General features: G+C 31.0%; 2 protein-coding genes and 1 long non-coding RNA gene across 3 annotated transcripts; 1 reads left to right on the top strand and 2 right to left on the bottom strand.

Moving 5' to 3' along the window:
• Nucleotides 1-23: 23 nt before the first annotated feature.
• Nucleotides 24-12,827, bottom strand: LOC111700849 (dynein assembly factor 3, axonemal). The gene is made up of 14 exons (XM_023471904.1): nucleotides 12,778-12,827; nucleotides 11,672-11,764; nucleotides 11,470-11,501; nucleotides 10,948-11,001; nucleotides 9,477-9,547; nucleotides 8,761-8,810; nucleotides 7,193-7,269; nucleotides 5,370-5,461; nucleotides 4,823-4,872; nucleotides 4,362-4,448; nucleotides 3,167-3,227; nucleotides 2,506-2,567; nucleotides 505-585; nucleotides 24-272 (listed from the first exon to the last, which is right to left on the bottom strand). Exons 4-14 carry the CDS (start codon nucleotides 10,974-10,976, stop codon nucleotides 171-173), a joined length of 762 nt encoding a protein of 253 aa, XP_023327672.1. The 5' UTR covers nucleotides 10,977-11,001; nucleotides 11,470-11,501; nucleotides 11,672-11,764; nucleotides 12,778-12,827; the 3' UTR covers nucleotides 24-170.
• A 2,297-nt stretch (nucleotides 12,828-15,124) lies between these two features.
• Nucleotides 15,125-19,490, bottom strand: LOC111700827 (uncharacterized). The gene is made up of 3 exons (XR_002765056.1): nucleotides 19,432-19,490; nucleotides 18,731-18,794; nucleotides 15,125-15,213 (listed from the first exon to the last, which is right to left on the bottom strand). It is a non-coding gene; the product is annotated as an uncharacterized LOC111700827 (long non-coding RNA).
• LOC111700826 (D-dopachrome decarboxylase) lies at nucleotides 16,949-18,228 on the top strand. Its single transcript, XM_023471878.1, has 4 exons — nucleotides 16,949-17,046; nucleotides 17,271-17,355; nucleotides 17,615-17,749; nucleotides 18,059-18,228. The coding sequence occupies exons 1-4, from the start codon at nucleotides 16,982-16,984 to the stop codon at nucleotides 18,143-18,145; spliced, it is 372 nt and encodes a 123-aa protein (XP_023327646.1). The 5' UTR covers nucleotides 16,949-16,981; the 3' UTR covers nucleotides 18,146-18,228.
• Nucleotides 19,491-23,303: the final 3,813 nt, after the last annotated feature.

Here is a 23,303-nt window from a genome sequence, read left to right as displayed (position 1 = left end):
AAATTTAAACGCATTTTTATTAAGTGTGTCATCAATAATGTATAAATAACGCAAGGACCAAAAAGAATCATCAGTCGAGACTCGAGAGTACTGAGTAGAGGAGAGTAAAATAGACCAGAAGACAAACACATTTTATTTTTTAACTATCCTTTTATTGATGTTTTTGATCATTATTCACTTTTGGAAAACTTGAGGACTGAAGCTAGTTCCTGATCTGATTCTTCTAAGAGTTTTTCAAATTTGAAACCAAATTTGGAGGCCATCTCACACACCTGTATACAAAATATAATATAAAAGATACCCGAATTTAGAATATATCTGTGCTTATCTTTAGGATTAANTTAAATAAAGTTTAAGCTTGGTTCTCCCTGACATTTTATGAATTCTCTCAACAATTCTAATTTTATCTAATAGTTTTTTTTACCATTATTGGTCTGGATGTAGTTTAAAGATTTTATTAAAATTGAATACAATTGATCCAAAACAATTTAAACCAATTTTTACCTTTTGAATGAATGCTGGTAATAGTTTAGTTTCAACTTGGAGAAGATAGAGAGGGGTTTCCAGCCACAGATTTTTACACACCTAGAGAGGAATTAATAATTAAGCACAGTTTTTTACACACCTAGAGGTAAATTTATAAACAACCGTGCAGAGTTTTAAACGCCTATAGGTGAATTTATAAGCGTGTTACGTTTTAATTTTTTTTCTGAATGTTGTTTAATTTTTTTTTTATTGAAAAAATAACCTTAATGTTTTCTGACCTTGGATTTTCCGACCAAAAAATGTATTTTCTCTTTAAAGGTTGTTAACGATTGTTAACGAAGTATTGTCGTTAACAGTTGTTAACAAAGGGTTGCGATGTTAACGGTCGTTAAAGAAAGGTCATTAATGAAGGGTCTTTTTCAAAAACAAAAAAAAACAATTGTTTTTGAAATTAAACATGATTTTTAAAAAAATAATTTTTTTTATAAAACAAATTTTTAGAATCTTTGTCTTTTAAAAAAGTTTCGCTACGGAATCTGAGTTTTATGACAATTAATTTCAATTTTTGTGCAGAAAGAGAAGGTTATGAATGTTGTCTTGTATGTTTTCTTTTTATCGAAACAAATAACCTGAATGTTTTCTGACCTTGGATTTTCCGACCAAAACATACATTTTATCTTTAAAAGGTCGTTAACGATCGTTAATGAAGGAACGTCCTTAACGGTCGTTAATGAAGGGTAGTCGTTAATGGTCGTTAATGAAGGGTCGTTTTCAAAAACAAAAACTATCTTTTTTTTGAAAACACTAATTTTTTAAAAACTATGGTTTTTTTAAACCGATAAAACGACAGTTTTTTAAAAAACGATATTTTTAAAAACTATCGTTTTCTTTTTTTCTTCGTCGTTTTCTAAACGAAACGATGGTTTTCAAAACAATGCATCCCTAACACCTAGAGGTGAATTTATAAACAGCCACATAGTTTTACACACCATAGAGAGGAATTTATAAACAGCCAAGTAATTTTACACACCTAGAGAGGAATTTATAAACAGACACACCTAGAGCTGAATTTATAAGTAGTCGTAGAGTTATAAAAAACTAGAGGTGAATTTATAAACAGAGTTTTACACACCAAGAGGTGAATTTTTAAGTTTCCTTGTTACAAACAAATTGTCATTTTTTTGTATTTGTATCCAAATACATTGTCTTTAATCTGTACATGATAATTTGTTAATTATTGGGACATCGAAATGCCGCCATTGAAAATATTCAATTTTAAGCTGTAGGAAAATAAGAATATATCCTCAGCCCCTATGCAGGCAAAGATTTCATGAGGGCATTTGGCATGCCATGATGCCAATCAATAAATCCCAGGAAACAGAAGTGGATGATACAACAAGATGTCAACTGGTTGTTCTAAACTCCACTTTTGAATTCCAGTCACCAACTGGGTGAAATCTGGGTGCATAAACTTGACTTAAACTCGACTTTTTGAATCCCAGTTTTTACCGAGTCAGGGTGAAAACTTGGAGTTCAAATATCCACTTTAAAACTCCACTTTAAAACTCCACTTTAACTCGACTCAAACTCCACTGTTGAAATCCACTTATCAACTGGGTGAAATCTGGGTAGATAAACTCGACTTAAACTCGACTTTTTGAATCCAATATTTTCCCAGTCATCAAATGAAACAATGTCGACAGTCCTTTTTAGTTTCTCTTTAGCATCGCACAGCTTATTAAAATAAAGAGATGATATTTCACACAGTTTAAAAATTAGCATGTTCATACAAGTATGTTAAACTGTATTACCAAAGAGAAATTGAATACACTTCTCATAATTTAATAATGTTCACTCCTTATACTTTACAACCTGATGCCGTACCCTTTTATATTTTAAATAATTACTATTACATGATCAATGAGTCTGAGATTGAAAAACACCATCTAGTTGCAAAGATATAAGTATTAGAAATAAATTATTTGACTGGAGTAATTAGAAATTTCTTTCAATTGTCACCTGAGCCTGAATATTTTCCAATATATGTGTCATACTCACACCTATCCATAGGTTCTCTATTCCTATACAGTTCAAATATTGAATGTTTAAGATTATATACACGCTCATCTAGAGGTTTTATAGCATTTCTGCTTATCGATAGTTTTAAACCAAAATAGGCGGGGGATGGGGGGGCATTTGACGCCTCCCCCTTCTAGTTTTTTGGCCCTAGCACTATTTTTTTGAAACTTTTGCCTGAATTTGTTTTCTTTTAAGGAAAAGGGATTTCAAGATTTTTTTTAATGTATAAGTTAGGGTACAAGACAGTAAAAAGGCCGGTCCGAGATTTAAAAAAAAATCTAAAGTAGCTCAATTTGTCTGTTAAAAGCCACAAATCTAAAAATGATTTGCATAAATATTAAAGCTGCCCAAGCAGGGCCTTACATGACACAATGAAAGGTTTATAGCTGTTCAAAATTACATTTTTCTTCTCAATAGTTTTTTACCATCTATCAATCATATGAAGCCATTTTTTTGAAGTACTAAGATATTTGATATTTAGAAAACAACATCAAAAGCTAAATTGTTTTGCTAAAAAAAGGGGTGCAAAGTGCGAAGGGCCCTCAAGGTCCAGTTTGATATAGTTTTGAATTGAAATTAGGCAGAAAAAAGTTAAACTTACCTAGTTTTGTAAAGTTTAACTTGCCAGCTGAGCCAGGACTTAATAATGTTATTGATGATTTCTAAAAATATTTCATAAGTTTTCATCAAGTAGTTCATTGGAGAGGTTGATGAACTACCTACTGCCGTTTCAAATCCTGAATCCCAATTTAAAGTCAAATATAATGTTAATTTAGATAATTGGAGAGTGTATTGCACATGGTTCAGGATTTGAACTCAACTCATTAAATCCGGTCCTCTAAAAAACAGTGGAGTGGAATTGTGTTTCATTTGACTTGGATGCTTAAAAGATGCTTAAAAATGCCCGTTTTCATAGAACCTATATCTTTTTCACACTCCATAGAGTTTTTTTTTAACATTACAAATAAATCTATAATTTTCAATTCTAAAAGTTATTAGTTCATAGTCGAAAAATACGAAAAATCCACAACCAATTTATATTAAATATAGTGTAAACAATAAATATGTAACATTCCTTATTCTTTTCTTTCCTTTTCCTTTTATTTCTATTTTTATACTTTTTTTTAAATTGGGGGGAAATATTCCCACAACCTCTACTTTTAGAGGTTTTTTAAATATTTTCTGCTGAAACACTTAATTTTGTATGATTTTGCTATATTTCATAAATAAACAATTTTTTACATATTTACTTTTTTACTTGATCCATTTCCACCGTTTCATAATTAGTATCTTGAAGAAAATAATACTACAAAAGACTTGAAACTCGATAATATTGAAAATAGTTGAAAATACTAGTACTTCACCAATATAACTCGATAATATTGAAAATAGTTGAAAATACTAGTACTTCACCAATATAACCCGGGATTAAACTTGTTATTCCAAACACTGCAAAACTGCAAAAATGTAGATTTCATGGAATTATTGCAATATAGCTTCTATAGGTATTCCAGGGCTTTTATTAAATCAACTATGATAAAAAATCTTAGTTCTATCTGCTGCGTCTGTCAGGAGAACATGGTTAAACACGACTCATACCGAATACAAATTTACGGAATTATTTTTGAGTGGAATAATGCAATGTTGTGAATTTGTACGGACGCTACGTTCTTTGTTATGAGTCATGTTTAACCATAGAAGTAAGATATAGTAGCGACCACCATCGAAATCTATTCGATGTTAGCGCCCTAAACCCCCTTTCATTTTTCGCGAACACAACCTTTAATCAGACAAACCTTTGTATCCAGGGAAATAGTTTTTACAGCAGTCTCCAGGCTTTTGAAAGTTTCTTCTGTAAAACATTTAGAATCAGGAACCTCATCCTTATAAAGGGATTGTTAACAAATTTGACAAAAAAACTGAGTTTTTTCCCACAAACTATTCAAATTTTCTATTCCCGATTTCTGTGCAACCCAATGTGGGTATACCTTTGATATTTCAAACTTTAAATTCTATTTGATCAAATAATCTAAATATCAAAGGTTTACACCTTTAGGTTCAAAATATAGAGATTTAAAAATTTTAGTTTATGTCTTTTTTAAGACTTATTTATCTTTTTTAAAACTATAATTATTTTTACTATTATAAGTTTTAATTACTAAATTTTTTAAATTCTAAAAACAGAAACTTGTTTTTTCTAGTTAGTTTAAATTGTGCAACTGTAAAATTTTCAAAATTTACAGAAAATGATGTTTACCTGAACTGACCATTTTGTGTTGCTGATCATTCCATGGGAAATAAAAGGACCTTAACAAAAAAGTTTTGATTTTGAAATTTCGTGTTTTCCCAAAAAATTCATGAACAATTTATAATTATAGTCTTCAATTGTAAAAGGAACCCTAACATTTATATACTTAAAGCATTTCCGAAGGAATTTTGTCTTTGCTACTTACTCAAATTTTCTAATCCAAACATCTTTGAAACCTGAAAGTGTAAACCTTTCATAAATTGATCTGACAAAATTCATAGTTTGAAAAATCAAAGGGCTACGAAATTGGGTTGCGAAAATAGAATTGTGAAAATCAGAGTTTGTGGCAAGGACATGATTCCTTACGAACATTTTGTTCTAAATTATGAACAGATATCTCACAGTTTCCAACTTTTTTTGGTTGGTAACAAACTTTTAAAGTTTTAGTATACTATTTGTAATGCAAAGTAGAGGCTCGGGGATGTAAGGCAAATCTGGGAGGCTCGAGGCGGTTCAGGCTTCCCTCCCTCCCTCCCCCTACGTATATTTTCCTAACCTGTAATTATATCTCCTTCATAAGATAGTTCTCGGTTTCCAGTCAACAGGGTAATATTTCCCTCACTTAAACTACTCTCTACATCCGGTATCCTAAACACATAAATAACTTTCTACTTCCGGTATCCTAAACACATAAATAATTTTCTACTTCCAGTATCCTAAAAACATAAATAATTTTCTACTTCCGGTATCCTATACACATAAATAACTTTCTACTTCTGATATCCTAAACACATAAATAACTTTCTACTTCCGGTATCCTAAAACATAAATAACTTTCTACTTCCGGTATCCTATCCACATAAATAACTTTCTACATCCGTTATCCTAAACACATAAATAACTTTCTACTTCCGGTATCCTAAAAACATAAATAACTTTCTACTTCCGGTATCCTATACACATAAATAACTTTCTACTTCTGATATCCTAAACACATAAATAACTTTCTACTTCCGGTATCCTAAAACATAAATAACTTTCTACTTCCGGTATCCTATCCACATAAATAACTTTCTACTTCCGGTATTCTATACACATAAATAACTTTCTAGTTCTGGTATCCTATACACATAAATAACTTTCTACTTCCGGTATCCTTACCACATAAATAACTTTCTACTTCCGGTATCCTAAACACATAAATAACTTTCTACTTCCGGTATCCTAAACACATAAATAACTTTCTACTTCCGGTAGCCTAAACACATAAATAACTTTCTACTTCCGGTAGCCTAAACATATACTACTTTCTACATCCGGTATCCTAAACACATAAATAACTTTCTACTTCCGGTAGTCTAAACACATAAATAACCTTCTACTTCCGGTATCCTAAACGTATACTACTTTCTACATCCGGTATCTTGAATCATAATCTTAACTTTCTATATCTGATAGCTTAAACACATAAACTAGTTTCTACATCCGGTACTCTGAACACATAAACTACTTTATATATCCGTTACCCTAAAAACACATTAATTACTATCTACATTCGGTAGCCTGAAAGTGAAACATAAACTACTTTCTACATTCGATACAACAAAACATAAACTGCTTTCTTCAACCTGTAGCCCAAACACATAAACTACTTTCTACATCCGGTAGCCTGAAAGTAAAACATAAACTACTTTCTACTTTAGGTACAACAAAACATAAACTGCTTTCTTCATCCGGTAGCCTAAACACATAAACTACTTTCTACATCTGGTAGCCTGAAAAACTGCTTTCTACATCCGGTAGCCTAGATACATAAATTACTTTCTACATCCGGTAACATACACATAAACTACTTTCTACATCTGGTAGCCTAAACAAATTAACTATTTTCTACATCCAGTAACCTAAACATAATGTTTTTTTATTACATCTGGTGCATGCCCTAAAACAATCTGTTTACATCCGGTGTCCTAAAACATAATCTTTTTCTACATCCGGTTTCCCCAAAAATAATCTTTGTCTACTTCCGGTACACTAAACACATAACTACTTTTTACATCCGTTAAAAGCAAATTATCCGTTGTAGTTAGAAAAAGGTAAATACGACTAAATTTAATTTAATCTAAAACTAAACGACACTAAGTCCAAATATCAACTTTTGTCTGACAATAAAATAATCCATGTTCAGTTTTAAAACTGATTGAGTTTGTCTAAAATTGAAATCACCATTTTTATCTTTATCAAGTAAACAAATGAAGACAAAAATACCTTCTTTTTTAAGTTATTAACATTTAGATGTCAACAAAAAGTTCAAATAAGGTAATTCTTAAAAACAACATTGAATAAAAAGTTTTATAAAATGTATTTAGAATATTTTACCTGAAAGCAAGGCCAATTGTTCTCCATGTTATATACTGATGTCGTTGTATAGATCCACCACCCCGCTCTACCAAACCCTATAAATTTAATGCAGATACATATGATTCATCGATTTAATACATGTAGCAAATTCAGGATCAGTATATATCTGTTTGTATTATCTATGTTTATCACATGTTCTGTCCGGCCCGCCCGGTCAACCTATTTTACCTGTTATCAATAAATTAGTACCATATCAACCGTTGTTTCATACGGACGTATAAGTAGCCAGGTTAGGCTAGGAATTCAGTCAGGATTGACTGCAGAATTAGAGTTAGAGACAATTGTACAGAGAGATTTCTCGGGACCTAGATCTTTACATACATACATCGGACTAACCAGAGTGAGCAGCAATCGGTTTCTTCTATTTGAAATCAAACGTGTTTTGGTCTATAATTCAACAATCTTTTAACTTACGGATTTGTTTATTCTATACTTTCTCATTCAAAATGCATTTTCCGACAAAAAAAATATGGAAGCTAAATAATTTTGTTTTAATCGGCCGGGTCAAATTTTAATCGAAAGTCACAGATTTCAGGAATATTGACAGAACCGTTAAAGGGAGTGACCGGCTATGTAAGGTAGTTGAACTGAGTATACAGTGTTGCTGAAAGCTTCTTTCGGATTCAATTGAGATATATTAAACTTTTTAAAGATCTGTAAATCCTGAGTTTGAGCGCAAAATCGATGTTCAATACTCCTACGTTTTCAGAATTAGTTGTTTTTAATTATTAAATAACGACGACATAAAATGTAAAAAAGTTCTACAACAAACTACAGATGTCATGTATAGGAACATGTTGAAAAAATAAAACTTAATCTTATCATCGAAAATAAGTAATCTTGCTTAATTATTAGTTTCTATTTTCTCATTATTCTGGTTTCTCATTGTTCACAAAGATTCTCGCAGATTTTCTAGAATTATTATTGAAAAGACGACATTTGGAGAATTTGAAGAAATCTGCGAATTTATATTAGAAATTCAATATAATAATGAAAACAAAATAATCGATTTTAGCATTGATTTATTGACAAATTTCTTTTAAGAAATATGTTCCTAACCATCAAATTAGATTACTGTATAATTTTTATTTTATTTTTCGTTGCGAAGCACCCTGATAGTTTAATTTATATAATACATATCTTTAGATAGGCAATAAATAGTAAAAACATATTGAAATTCTATTTAGTCAAGTTACATATATATATATATATATATATATATATATATATATATATATATATATATATATATATATATATATATGACCTCACATGACCCCAGGGAAAGATTCTTTACCCAATTACATTCGAATTAAGCAATGTTGTCTTAAATATATAAAAAAATTCTTTAAAATCTACCAAATGTGTTAGATCTTTAATGTCATGTATGGAAGCCTACCATGAACCAGTTTATGCATATATAAGGCAAACGCATATATTATATCGCCATGAAAACATTTCATTTTATTGATTTTATATTATTAATTTTATTTAATATTTATAAAAATTTAAAAATTAAAGTTTACCATCAAGAAATCCCCCTCCGCTATCCCCTGGATAACATCAAATCTTCCCTCTAAAATAAAGATGATGAAAATGCTAAGAAATAGGAATTATGTTCACATTTTACAAAAACATCTGAGGATATTTTATAGTTAAAACGTGTTAAATTCAAAATTGTCTTCTTCTGTGTTCTGCAAAATCCGCAGTTTAAATTTATTGAGAAAAAAAAAACACCATCGAGGTTTAAACCAGGCAATGTCACTCTTTAAATAGAGCTGGTCACTCATAATTATCCTTTAATTAAAGTGACTGTTGGCGTAATTTCAAGTGACACTTCAATTTTTGAGTGGCATGTCTCATTCACAACAGTACTCTTTACGTTTCTGAGTGATTGATCAAGGATGTCGGACTTCCTTTTTATTTTACAAAAACGCTTGTAATCGTTAAACAATTTGCTTGCAAGCTGTTTTAAAAAAAATAATTATATTAACTTTTTAAAAGTAAACATTTATTTTAGAATTTTAGAAAACCGCTTTGAACGTAAAAAATATCTATATTTTCGCAGGGGAGTTTTCCAGTTGTCTTTAATCGGAATTTTCATTATTTAACATCAGAAGTTATAAAAACAATCGCTCAATAGAAATCAATAGTGAAAAGTTTCTTTTTGTGCACGTGCTTGAAGTTAAGATGAGAAACAGACCAAATTATAAAATTTTCTCTGAGAGTTCAAAATTAATACCCAGAAGTTTTCTATTTCTGTTTCCCCAGAGAAGCTTCATCTGATCTTCAGTTATAGTCTCTTTATTCCACCTAAAATTTAAAAAAGGAGAAAATGTGTTTATTATTCTCACACTTTTCATTGTCATTAATTTTTAAAGAAATAAAGACCTCTAATCAACCCTTTTTTATCGGGACACCTTGTACACAAATGTGAAGGAAAAACTGGTTCAGACGTTTTTCATTGATTTAATTAAGACATAAAACCTTAAAAAGAAATAGAACAAATACATTCATGCAGATATCAAATAAAAAGAAAAAAATTTAGTTTAAAAACTCTTAAACGTAATAAAAAGTGACCCTCCATTTATAGAGTCTGTTTTACAACGGTATATACTTAACACTATTCCAGTTATGGGGGGGGGGTAACCCTATTCCAGCTTGGATGGGGAGGGATCCCCGAAACCACCCCTGACGTTTTTGGAGATAACAAAGAAAAATTGGTTTGGAAATGTCCCTCACTTTAGGTTCAAAGCGGGGCTTTAATACTTACTGCCTGAATGCCTTATTTTACATTTAAAATTCAGTGATGGTGATGGACCAAACCTCTGTAGGGTAAACAAGTAGATGTTAGTTCCACATTTATTAAAAATGTATTTCGGTCTGGGTTGACCCTCGTCAGTTCTTGAGATTGTTTCTTCACAAAGATTAAAAACAAACGTATACCCGCGACTATATCTATATTTAGACCTACTTCCTATCATTGGATTTAAACTTTTTATAGCTCTTTGGAAAACATTGCAAAAAGGACACTAATTTCACAATTTTTGCGAAGAAATTTTGCACAGATTTTTTCACGTATGCTTTTAAAGAGAATTTGCACATTTTCAGTTTTCCTTGAATACAAATTAAGTTTTAAAAAAGTTTGGAAATATTTTTGCATATTTGAATTTGCCGCGGTAAGACTTTTCAAAAATGAATAATTTATCATGTTTCGCGCACTTTTTGTTTTTGCTTATTTTTTGCTTATTAACTTAAAATTGCAATAAACATTTAAAATTTGCAATTACACAATTCATTTAGCAGATTTTAAAAGTAGATCCCAATGGTTTTCTAAAAGTGTATCAAACGTTATAGATTTGTATCACAATAAAGAAATAGACTATTTTTGGTAAACCAGACGTCAGCCTGAATATGGTTAAAAGCTTAATTTTGTCAAGTATGAATTATATATGTATGTTTATAATTTTAAAAACTGATTATTTTCAATTGTGGTTTTTCTAAAAAAGTGATTTTTGCATCTACTAAAAACAATGTAGGAGCTTTCAGAATTAAATACTTCGCAAGCCAGAAAAATGATGTTGTCTTCCACATTATTGATCAGATTTATAAATTTTAAATGGTTAATTGGGCATGCGCATTGCCCAACTTTAAATGGAGACCCACTTGAAATTACAAAGACAGCCCCTTTAATATATTAAAATTTTAAAAACCTGTTAAATATATTTTCTAGTTGATCCATCTCCTTCTCTTTGAGTTTGCTAAAGCTAGAGAAAACAGCTGAATTATGCAAATCCGGGAAATTTTTTCAAAATGGAGATTTTTCCATTTCCCGTCAATTTTAATATTTTAATTTATGGAATTTTAAAGCTGCTTGTTTGTTTCCAATAAACGTTAAAACGTCATAACGTCAAAACGTCCGAACACACATGATACTAGGGAATGTTTATGGAATTGGCTAGACTAAATTAAAAAATATTGCGTGAAAAAAATATAAGCATTTATTATGTTTGAAAATCCACTAATTTAAACAGACAAATTAATAATAAATAATAATAACAAATAACAACCTAAAAAGCAACATTCAAAAGCTAAAATTATTACTGGAAAAGCCGCCAAGCATTGTTGTTTCAGAAAGAAAAAATATCTGTGAAAACCTATGGTTGTTGTTAAAAGCTTATATTTTACCAAGCAAAAGCAATTACAGGAAACAAATATTTGCTGTTTCCAGTTTCCTGAAAGGTAGAACAGATTCCCGACTTCCAATCTGAAATTTTACAAGGAATAAAATTTTGATTTAAAACTAATGCACAAAAAAACAACATTTTGAAAAAGTTTTTTTTTCAAGTTTGCAATATACTCCTTAAAAGAATCCAAAAAATGAATTGTAAACAAATTTTTTGGTTAAACACTTTTAGGGGGAAAAAACAGAATTACCTTTTTAGCTAGTAATTTTGATGTTTTTCTTATATATTGAGCTGTTTTCTGAGAGACAATGGAATTGGCGTATATATCCAGATAAATCCAAACCTATGGTAAATACAGTGGGAATCATAAATTCAGTGGGAATATGAAGACGATCGTTAGAATTAAGTTCTGACCAATGAATTTGAATCACAGGAATTGTGCAGTTTACACATTGTTCACATAAAAAGCTAATTTTTCAAGAAACTGGTAATATTATTTCTATTTCTGTAAGCAGAAAAGCGCAAGTCATTTTAAATTAAATAAACAGGGCATAGCTTATTCTTGATCAGTTTCTTAGGTGGCGTTGTGAACCAGGCATGGAGGATGCATGGAGGATGCATGGAGGATGCATGGAGGATGCATGGAGGATGCATGGAGGAGGCATAGAGGATGCATGGAGGATGCATGGAGGAGGCATGGAGGATAACTTAAAATTACTTTCCTCGTAAAAGTAAAAAAAAAGAGAAAGAACAATGCCCATCTCTAGATATACAATGAGAGACTGTGAGACACATAGAGATTTGGAATAGGAAAAACGAAGTTGATGTTGCCATGATAGAAATAAGGTTTAATTTTCAGAATTAAACTTCCCAAATGAGTGATTTCCCAAGCGGCAACTTCCCAAGTCTTTCGAGCTGCAATGCTCGGCCCCCTAACCTGTTCTAGCCGTATCGCTCGACCCCCTAGCCCATCCTAGCCGCAGCGCTCGGTCTTATTGCAGCCTGCGCGCACCCTGGACTAACCAGAGTGAGCAGCATTCGGTTTCTTCTATTTTAAATCAAACGTGTTTTGGTCTTTAATTCAACAATCTTTTAAATTTTTTATTCTATTCTTTTTCCTTCAAAATGCTTATGCCGACAAAAAGTTTAATGGCTTAAATTGTGATAGAAAGTCACAGCTTTCTGGAATATTGAAAGAAACGTTAAATTCACGTCTGCGCGGCGCCTCAGAAGGCCTTACCTTACCTTCGGGAAGTTTCCGCTTGGGAAATTGCACAATTGGGAAGTTGTAACGTGGGAAGTCGCTCTTGGAAAATGTCTTGTGGAAAGTACCTAACACAGAAAAAATATTCCAACCTTCTCTGTTATTTCCAGTTCATCCGAGAGAATCAAATAAACCAGCAAGATCTTAACAAAATTATTCAAAGCTAATATTTTCTATAATATGTTGCAATGCTAAAACTCTCTATTCTCACGGAAAGATCATTAAAAACAACTGCAGCGGAGGCTTAAACAATAATTCAAAAAAATATTTTTCAAATATGCAAATTTTATATCTGACTGACCAACAGGTTGACTATTTTCTACCTTTACACTATTTTATCTACTTTCCGATCTTTAGTTGTAAATTATTACAAACGTTTTTCGTAGATTTTATGTTCTTTACACAAAATTATAAATTCTTTCTACAGTTATAAAAGGAAAGGTCTGAAATATGAAGACGACTTTTAGAATCAAGTTTTCTATGTAAAAAGTTCAATGAGCATGATACACGGCAATTGTGCAGTGTAAACAGACCCATTTAACTAAATTAGTGATTTAATAAGTGTTGTAAAACTATTTGCTTTGTAACAATCTCAAAGTATTGTCTCCATTTCTATTTGTAAAATATTTGTATATTTGTATTAAACACTTTATTGCAAAGTTTAATATTTGTATATTTGTATTAAACACTTAATTGCAAAGTTTAATATTCAAAATTAATTTTTCAAAGGGGTCAAAATTTGTTTTCAGACCAAATCATCTTTAAAAAAATAGAAAGATATTTGGATTGGCACTAATTGTCTACTCAAAAACAATATTAAAATTGAAATTTACGTGAATTCAATTTTTTGAATACATTCTGATACAGTCTGTTAAATTTTCATCTCAAGTTTAAGGAAATTTGAGTAAATCCTATTTTAAGAAATTACAGGTTTAAAATCAAACGTGACTGTAGTTTCTAAGTCAACAGTCAAGCAGGGGTCAATATAATTCCTTTTTCAATCCCAAATGGGATTGAGAAATTTGAAAGAAATGGGGGCAAATTCTTTAATTGGGGGCAAATTTTTTTTATATGATAATTTAAATAAAAATTGGGGGCATTTTTTTTAAAAATTGGGGGCAATGGGGCAAATGTGTTAGTGGAATTTGAAAAAAAAATTTTAACTGGGGGCATTTTTTTTAAAAATTGGGGGCAATGGGGCAAATGTGTTAGTGGAATTTGAAAAAAAAATTTTAACTGGGGGCATTTTTTTTAAAAATTGGGGGCAATGGGGCAAATGTGTTAGTGGAATTTGAAAAAAAAATTTTAACTGGGGGCATTTTTTTTAAAAATTGGGGGCAATGGGGCAAATGTGTTAGTGGAATTTGAAAAAAAAATTTTAACTGGGGGCATTTTTTTTAAAAATTGGGGGCAATGGGGCAAATGTGTTAGTGGAATTTGAAAAAAAAATTTTAACTGGGGGCATTTTTTTTAAAAATTGGGGGCAATGGGGCAAATGTGTTAGTGGAATTTGAAAAAAAAATTTTAACTGGGGGCATTTTTTTTAAAAATTGGGGGCATTTTTAAAAAAAATTGGGGGCAATGGGGCAAATGTGTTAGTGGAATTTGAAAAAAAAATTTTAACTGGGGGCATTTTTTTTAAAAATTGGGGGCAATGGGGCAAATGTGTTAGTGGAATTTGAAAAAAAAATTTTAACTGGGGGCATTTTTTTTAAAAATTGGGGGCATTTTTTTTTAAATTGGGGGCAATGGGGCAAATGTGTTAGTGGAATTTGAAAAAAAAAATTTTAATTGGGGGCATTTTTTTAAAAAATTGGGGGCATTTTTTTTTAAATTGGGGGCAATGGGGCAAATGTGTTAGTGGAATTTGAAAAAAAAAATTTTAACTGGGGGCATTTTTTCTAAAAATTGGGGGCAAAAAATTATTTTGGGATCGAGAAAATCAGCTTTTTTGGGAATTATATTGACCCCTGCAAACTGCACATTGAAAAAACATCCAATTGTAGGTCTACTAAAAAGGAGAATCTTTGCCTGAATAACTATAAAAGCGTTATTTATAGTTGAATTATTATCTAAAATATAATTTTAAACGTTTTATATCAACAATGATGTACAGGGCTGCCTATATAGGAATCAATACTTCAGAGACGACTGTACGGAAACAAATTAGTATTTTTCTGTATATTCAAGTTGTACACTTGCTTATTTCTTTGCACAATCATTACTTATACTTGAAAACTATTCTACTTAAAGCAGCAAATTAAATAATTAACCTTTTAACCGTCAGATTTAATGAGTTTTATCCGTCCTATACTTACGTCATTTCTTTGGACTTCTTGTTAAAGGTATCTTGAGTGGTTAAATGAGAATAAGTGCAATGTCGTCTTTAAAATGTTGTTTTCTGAATTTACAAACATTTTTATAAATAGCCACAATATTCCTGAAATGTAGATAGCAGCACCGATTAATATGGAAATCTTGGCTCCTAAAATACGAGAAAGAGATCCCAGTGATGGCTGAAGAAACCCCTAAATATTTATGTATTTATGGTTTTTATCTAATAGCAAACTTGTAATATTAAATCTCGGCTCCAATAAAGTGATTCCAATAATAAGAAAAGTGGAAGAAAAATTAGGCCAATAAATATTTTGTTTGAATCTTTTAGAAAGCCAAACTTAAGTCAAAAAAATATCGTACAAATATACAGGGTGTCCCATCATATTAGACCGTCAACGGGTCTAAATTGCGATTTTCGGGACTAATCAGAAAATTTAATTAGAATGAATCATTTTGAAAAATAACATAAGGCTTATATAAAAATTTTCTTGCGGAAAATGATAAGTTTTTCGAGCATTAAGGGTTTTTTTTGTCGTTAAAGATTAGAGATAATCTAATATGATTAAAACAAAACGTTAACCTTATCTTAAATCTATATCTATATATAAATTTGGCTTGTCTGTTTGTCTGTTTGTCTTTCTGTCTGTTTGTATCCAATAAACGTCAGAACGGCTGAACCGATCGGGCCCAAATTTGTTGTGGGACATCTAGGGACCCCATGGGAAGGTTTATGAATGATTGAAATTTTAAATATTTGTGTTTAAGAGGTTTTTAATTTTATAAAACAAATTAAATTTTTGAAAATCCGCAAAAGTTTTTTCATCTTTGTTTTGAAATGTAAACAAAAAGAAAGTGTTCACAATTTAAATAGAAGATGGGCGCGAAGCGACCTAAAAGCCTAGAAAGAAGGGCGCGAAGCGCCTTGAATTTCTAGTGTGCTATATTTAACAAATCCTTGAAATTTATAGTTCATAAATCTGCAACATGCTTTCAAATCAGAAATAATGACATACAAAAGTCGGTCTAAATAAACAAACGTTGCAATTAAGGCGCAGGTATTTCTTTGCTTAAATAAAAAGTGTAACAATCATTACCAAAGGTTTTCTCACTTTTAATTATAAATATTATATAATATGAATTATTGATGAAAGTGCAGTGGACTATAAAGTATAACTTTGAATTGAAGAATTTTCTGTATTAAGAATCATTTAAAATATTTATACAGGTCTTAGATTGATAGAAAATTATATTTAAAGCTGTTTTACAAGCCCAGGTTATTAAGTACATCCACCAGCTGATACACTGGGAGTATAATACAGGCAGTTGTTGCCTGGGCCCTGAAAACACATCTGTTATAGTGCTTTAGTCCAAACCAATGGAGATAATTACGCGTTAGATTTAAAAATCTGTTTTTTCTTGAATTATACCTTTCTCAGATTCAATACAATATTGAACCCTCAACAATATACAACAATTTCCTCATTGATTCACAACAGTATATCCTCAACAATATACAACAATTNAGGTTGCTCGGATATACGGATTAGGTTGCTCGGATATACGGATTAGGTTGCTCGGATATACGGATTAGGTTGCTCGGATATACGGATTAGGTTGCTCGGATATACGGATTAGGTTGCTCGGATATACGGATTAGGTTGCTCGGATATACGGATTAGGTTGCTCGGATATACGGATTAGGTTGCTCGGATATACGGATTAGGTTGCTCGGATATACGGATTAGGTTGCTCGGATATACGGATTAGGTTGCTCGGATATACGGATTAGGTTGCTCGGATATACGGATTAGGTTGCTCGGATATACGGATTAGGTTGCTCGGATATACGGATTAGGTTGCTCGGATATACGGATTAGAAAATCAGAGTTTGTGACAAAGACTCAATTCCTTTGATTGTCTTTGCTCATTTTCTATTTTTTAAATGTGTTCCAGAAAAAAATGCCATTTGTAACGCTTCTCACCAACCTAAAGTTGGCAGCTCTACCGAAGGACATTATGCCAAGGTATTAACAATGAAACCCTTTTTTAAAATAAATTTTCCGTTTTGTTTAAAAATTTTCCGTTGTTTTCAATGAATTTTCTGTTTTTTTAATAACTTTTCCGTTGTTTTCAAACAAAATTTCCGTTAAATTTTTGAGTAGTTTTCGATTTATTAATATTTTACCCGTTTTTACATTTTTTTCGTTTTTGAAAATTTGTTTTAATTTTTTTTATTTTTTGCTTTTAGGTTAATTACCCATCTATCCCCTTTACTGAACAAACCTGCACAAAACTTTAACTGGGTTTGTGAAACGGAAAAGAATATGTCAAAGGTGATATTTTTATCAGTTTGTTCGTGCCAACACCATCTGACGGACACTTATTTTTAAAATTTTTTAAGTAGCTGCCATTTTCAACCTTTCCTTTTCTTCACAAATCAGGTCCTTTTCGAGGTTTTTAGGGTAGACAAACTATAAAGTTTAAGCGTACTAAAACAAACAAACCAAGTTTACATATTTATAGATTTGAAATGAAAAGAAAGCAATATCAAATCTGGTGGGGAAAAAAATTTTAGAAGTTTATTTTATCTAGGGTCCTGAAGTGTCTGATGCACCAATGTACTGGCTAAAGATTGAATCTATTGGTAGTTTTGAGGATCCGAAAACATCAAACACAATTACTCCAGAAATATTCAAATTCTTCACAGACGAGCTCAAAATAAATCAGGTCAGAAAAAAAACTTTACAAGAAGCATCTTGATTTTTTTGTGTTAAAATGTTTTTGTTTTCTTTTTAATTGCCTTCCTTAAAAATTTGAAAGTTAACTAAACTAACAATTTATTGTGAAAATTATTTTCTGAGTATTTTTGCTGATAATTTATTTTTTTAAGAAGTGACTTGTGGAATTGAAATAAGACAACTAAATTGTTCACCAAATGTTCCTATATATTTAATATATTTAATATCTAAAAGGGTACTCTTGTGAATCGACATGAAAATCTCAATTAAGATTTTGCTTAGAATCTGCATATTTCAGGATAATATAGTGATGACCTTCTATAATCTGAGAACTAGCGACGTGGCAAAAAGTGGAAACACTGTTGAAGTACTTAGTAGAATATAAATTCATGAAAACGGAAATATGTTTTATATTCAATGTTTCAATTCCAGATCAGCTTTTAAATTGTATATATCTATATCATTTGTTTTCTGATGACATTGATAAAAATTAAAATGAATTTTATAACGAAATTTTATTTTTTGAATTAAAGATTACAATAGCTGTAGGATAAAAGTTAATTTATGTTTTGAGATAAAGTTTACAATACCTGTAGGATAAAAGTTATAATTAAGTTATATATGAAAGATTACAATAGCTGTAGGAAAAAAGTTTTGAATTAAAGATTACAATACCTGTAGTGTAAAAGTTAATTTATGTTTTGAATAAAGATAACAATGGCAGTAGGATAAATGTTAATTTATGTTATGAATTAAAGATTACAATACCTGTAGTGTAAAAGTGAATTTATGTTTTGAATTAAAGATTACAATACCTGTAGGATAAAGGTTAATTTATGTTATGAATTAAAGATTACAATACCTGTATAGTGTAAAAGTGAATTTATGTTTTGAATTAAAGATTACAATACCAATAGGATCAAAGTTATATTTATGTTTAAGATTACAATAATATTAAAGATTACAATACCTGTAGGATAAATTTAGTTGAAGTAAGGAACACAAAGTCTGTATATCTAAGATCAGGATTGTATCTGCAAATAAAATAGAAGAAAAACATTGATTCTAATTGTATTCTAAAAGAATTTAGCCCAAAAACTTCTTGGTTTTCTTGAAAATTTGTATTGACGGAAAATATTTAGTATTCAGCAAATGACTGAGAAGTGTTTGTCTACTTATGTAATTTTTTCAAAAACAGGGTGTCCCACGAAACATGACAGTAGCAAGATGACTTGAAGGTCATGTTTGATCTTTGATATTATTTCCAGCATTTATGTGTCAACATATGATTAAATGTAAAATTATGAAACAAACAAATTCTCCTGGTCCTGACATTTCCAAAATGTGGTCTGCGGCCTTATTGAGAACGTAGTTTTTCTATTTATTTTTAAAATTGTCGAAATCTGATCAAAATTCTCTATATCTCCGGTAATATTGACAACACAAAAGGCTAAACACGTTTAGGAAATGTCATGATTTGAAATATTTTGTACATAATAACTCTAAAATTTTACTTCTAAAAATAGGTTGATGAAAAAATGGCTAAAATTATTTTAGATATCAAAGAAGACCTTCCAGTCGTCTTGCTACTTTCATGTTTCGTGGGACACCCTGTAATTGAACTATCATCTTACAACGTTTGTGTACACTGTACACTGTACATAAACCTACCCTGTAGATCTCATATATGAAGTCATGTACGTATTCAAATTACTGTAACTGAAATCTAAAGTGTGTCCCTTCTTATTTGGAAAAATGTTTGAAATGTCGTCTTAGATTTACTTAAACTTTTTTAACAAATGTACCCTTCAATAGATTTGGTTTTAGAAGTTCTTATAAGATCAGAGCCCGCGATTTAAAAAATTCGGGGAAATACGGCTCGGGTCTCAGCTGTCGTTGGACCTTATTTACGGCTTGAGCTTTCGGATCCAAGCTGCATCTTACTTTCCACCGAGTTGAATTAAAAAAAACCGGTCTAATATTCTATTTGGCGGATTTTCATGGTAGGAATTGGAAAGGTCGGTTTTATTTTCATTGGGCCTAACTCCTTAAGTCGAGCCGAAGATCTTGCAGCTGTCAATCACGTGACACACGCTGTCGTTAGAGTTGGGTCTTCAAGTCGGGTTTAAGGAATTACGACTCGAGCCGAAGCTTTTAAATCGCGGGCTCTGTACAGTTTTTCATTCCTAGGCTCTATATACAGCTCATCTTGAGATTCGTGTCTGACATTAAAGATGCTAGGTACTGTAAAATTCATGCGACAGTACTTGCGGGACTTTGTGACTTCGTAGTTCCTCTAGTTTTGATTTTACGCAAAAGCACGAGGAAAGCAAATTTATCTGGTTTTATATATTAGAAACTTGAAACATTTTTGTTCTTCTCAATACCTGTTTAATAGGAGGAGATATGATTTAAAAGATTTCAATCTAAACATGCAATTTACTTTAGTCTAGTAAAGAGTATAATGTGATATAAATTGAAAAAGTATTAATTAACGAAAAATCGATTAAATTATAAAAATAGAACAGACAGGAACATTCCTAATGCAAAAGTGATGCAAATGATGAAACCTCCAATAAGAGTTGCAACTCCACGACCCGGAATAGTTCTACATCTTTCAACCATTTCTCCGACATATTTCATTTTTCATAGATGTGAGAATATCTAAAAGTTTATTCCTAAAAATGTTTACATAGTCAAGGAATTTTGCAAACATCCCTTCATACTATTTCAGATTCTCCATTGCCCCCTTTCAAGTCAATTTTTCTTTTCCCCAAAATAGTACAATTTAATTTTTTCATGGGAAAGACTCAACAAGTGTAAAGACATGTTACATATGAGCCTTCAGGGTTTCTGTGCATTTATATTATTATTGCAAGTACAGGGTGTCCTACGAAACATGACACTTGTTGAATAATTTAAAATATCTTCTTCCATAATTAATGTTTAATACCAAAGAGAATTATAAGAATATTTAATGGTAGTCACATTATAGTAAAATTGATTTCAATGTAAAATATATTTTAATAAAAGATTTTGTTGAACGAAAAAAAATGCAAAAAGTCTTTATAATATCTTTTACTGTATAGGGAAGATAAGAAGACATTCCAAATTATTTACCAACTGTCATGTTTCGTGGGACACCCTGTATTATACTTTAACCTCGTTGCAATGAACTTTTGAATTTTGTAATTTGCTACAAAAAATCAAACTAAATTTGTAATTCAAAAATAAGCTCATTAATACAGTCAGAACTAGAAACTGTGGATTGACAGTAAATCAATTAATTTAGTAATGATGTTGTTACAAAGCAAATAGTTTTACTAGTAACGGATTCATTGTAATGAAAAACACTGACCAATTGTTATTTCTATTGTTTAATGAACTGATTAAAGTTAAAACTTGAGTCTAAAAATCGTCTTCCTGTCACGAAATTTTCTGGTTCTCACTGTATCAAAATATTTATAATTAAAAGAAATTGCAAAGTCGACGATCGTTTCCTTATTCTTTCATGTTATCCCTGCATTGCAAGCTTAAAACTTTGTCTGATCAAGTATATCAAGGAATGTTGAAAGGTAAAAGGGGTTCTGTTTGGTTCTGTTTGGATCAATTTCGCAGATTTTTGCGATAATTTTTCACAAATAAATTATAGATGAGATTTAAGTTCTGTGTGATTTCCAAACCCCTCAGCTTAAGCTTAGGTTAATGAATCTTAACAAGTATGTATTCGATATCAATGTTTAACATTTTGAAAACTGATTAATGATTATTTTCTATTGTGGGATTTCTGTAAAAGTGACTTGCGCCTTTCTACTACAGGAAAACACATGGAATAGGAATAGGGAATATAAGAATTAAACACTTTTAACCCTAGAAAAACTAACAAATATATCTTCCAGACTGTTGATTAGATAAATGGTTTCAGGGGTACCGTTGTGAATCGGGAATTTACATCTGTGCATGGAGGGTTACTTCTTATTACTCTTTTAGTCCCTTTAATGATAAAATTCAAAGGTTCATAGGTTCACAGGTTCACAGCACAGGTTCACAGGTTCATAGCACAGGTTCACAGGTTCATAGCACAGGTTCACAGGTTCATAGCACAGGTTCACAGCACAAGTTCACAGTACAGGTTTACTTTCAAAACTATACTATGAGATCTGTTTTACACAAAGGCTAGAAAGAACCAATTAGGGATGGATCGATATCGATTATGGCCTTTCGAAGATTTTTTACTATATTTTATTTGATACGAAACACAGAATATAAGCTTTTAAAGTTGTTCACAATATGCATTTTCAATTTTTTATTCAATTTATTTCCGTTTAGTTTCCATCCTTCTAACCCTAGTCTGACTTCTGAGAAGGTTTATGATTGACAGTTAAATTGATCCTAACATTTGCTTCGTTTCAAAATCTAAACATTTAATTTTTATCAAATTTGAAAATATCTCATTCATGCCCTTGTAATATATGTTTATGTTTAAAGGGACTGTAAAAGAAAAATGAAAGGGGGTATAGGCTGAAACCTGAGAATCTCAGACGTTGAACGATACATATAAAACATCTATCTGATGTGCATGTCTTGGGAAATTGATATAAAACTGTGTCAAATTTATACGAAAATTCATATATATATATATATATATATGCAATTTTGTATAAAAGTTGTAGTACTAAATCATATTCAACAAATACGCAACCAATCTGAAAATGACGATAACCCACAGGAGCCTGAGAATCTCAGGTTTGCTCCTATTATATTTTTTTTATAATTGCTAATATTATTACATATAGTCCGTTTAGTCCGTATTACGTCACCAGAACTTCAGCCAATGGCAGTGCAGTATCGTTGTCACGTGAGACAGACGGACATCATTTTAAATGAAGTTGAGAAAGGTTGCCAAATTTTAATATTTATTATTTTCAAAATTAGGGGAGCAAAGAAAATATTCAGAAGCGGCTAATTTTAAATTGGATTTTAAGGGGTGGGGCTTCAAGTGAATGTAATTTCAAAGATTAAAGGACATCAAGAAATAAAAAGTAACTTTCAACCTAAAAAAATTTATAATCAATGTCAAAAAACGGGTAAACTCCACTGTTAACAATCCTGTTTACGGCCCCGATAAACTTGAATTCGGTTTACAAACAATCTTGCTTTTGATCAAGTGGAGCCGTGATTATCCCCCACTCGATCGATGGATTTTTTTACCCCTCCCCCCCCTAGAATTCCTACATTCCTTTGATCGATTGGTCAAAATCACAATCGATTGATTGAGTGCTTCAACCTTTGATTGAGGGGTCCAATAAGAATACTTTGATCGATTGGTCTGAAGACATTGCATTGATCGAATGGTCTGAATACAAGATGTCCGCACGATACATAACAGTTGGTGAAAAGTTTAAAATGTCTTCTTCCATAATTATTTAAAGTTGTTTAATTCCAAAGAGAATAATCAGGGGCGTAAATTAGGATTCTGTAGGGGGGTTACATTTTTTTTACCCCCCCCTAGAATTTTTTTCACCCCCCCCTAGAATTTTTTT

Source organism: Eurytemora carolleeae, unplaced genomic scaffold (genome assembly GCF_000591075.1).
Source record: "Eurytemora carolleeae unplaced genomic scaffold, Eaff_2.0 scaffold332, whole genome shotgun sequence".
Taxonomy (NCBI): Eukaryota; Metazoa; Arthropoda; class Copepoda; order Calanoida; family Temoridae; genus Eurytemora; species Eurytemora carolleeae.
Note: the sequence above shows the minus strand (reverse complement) of the source record. Positions and strands in the feature narration are given on the sequence as shown.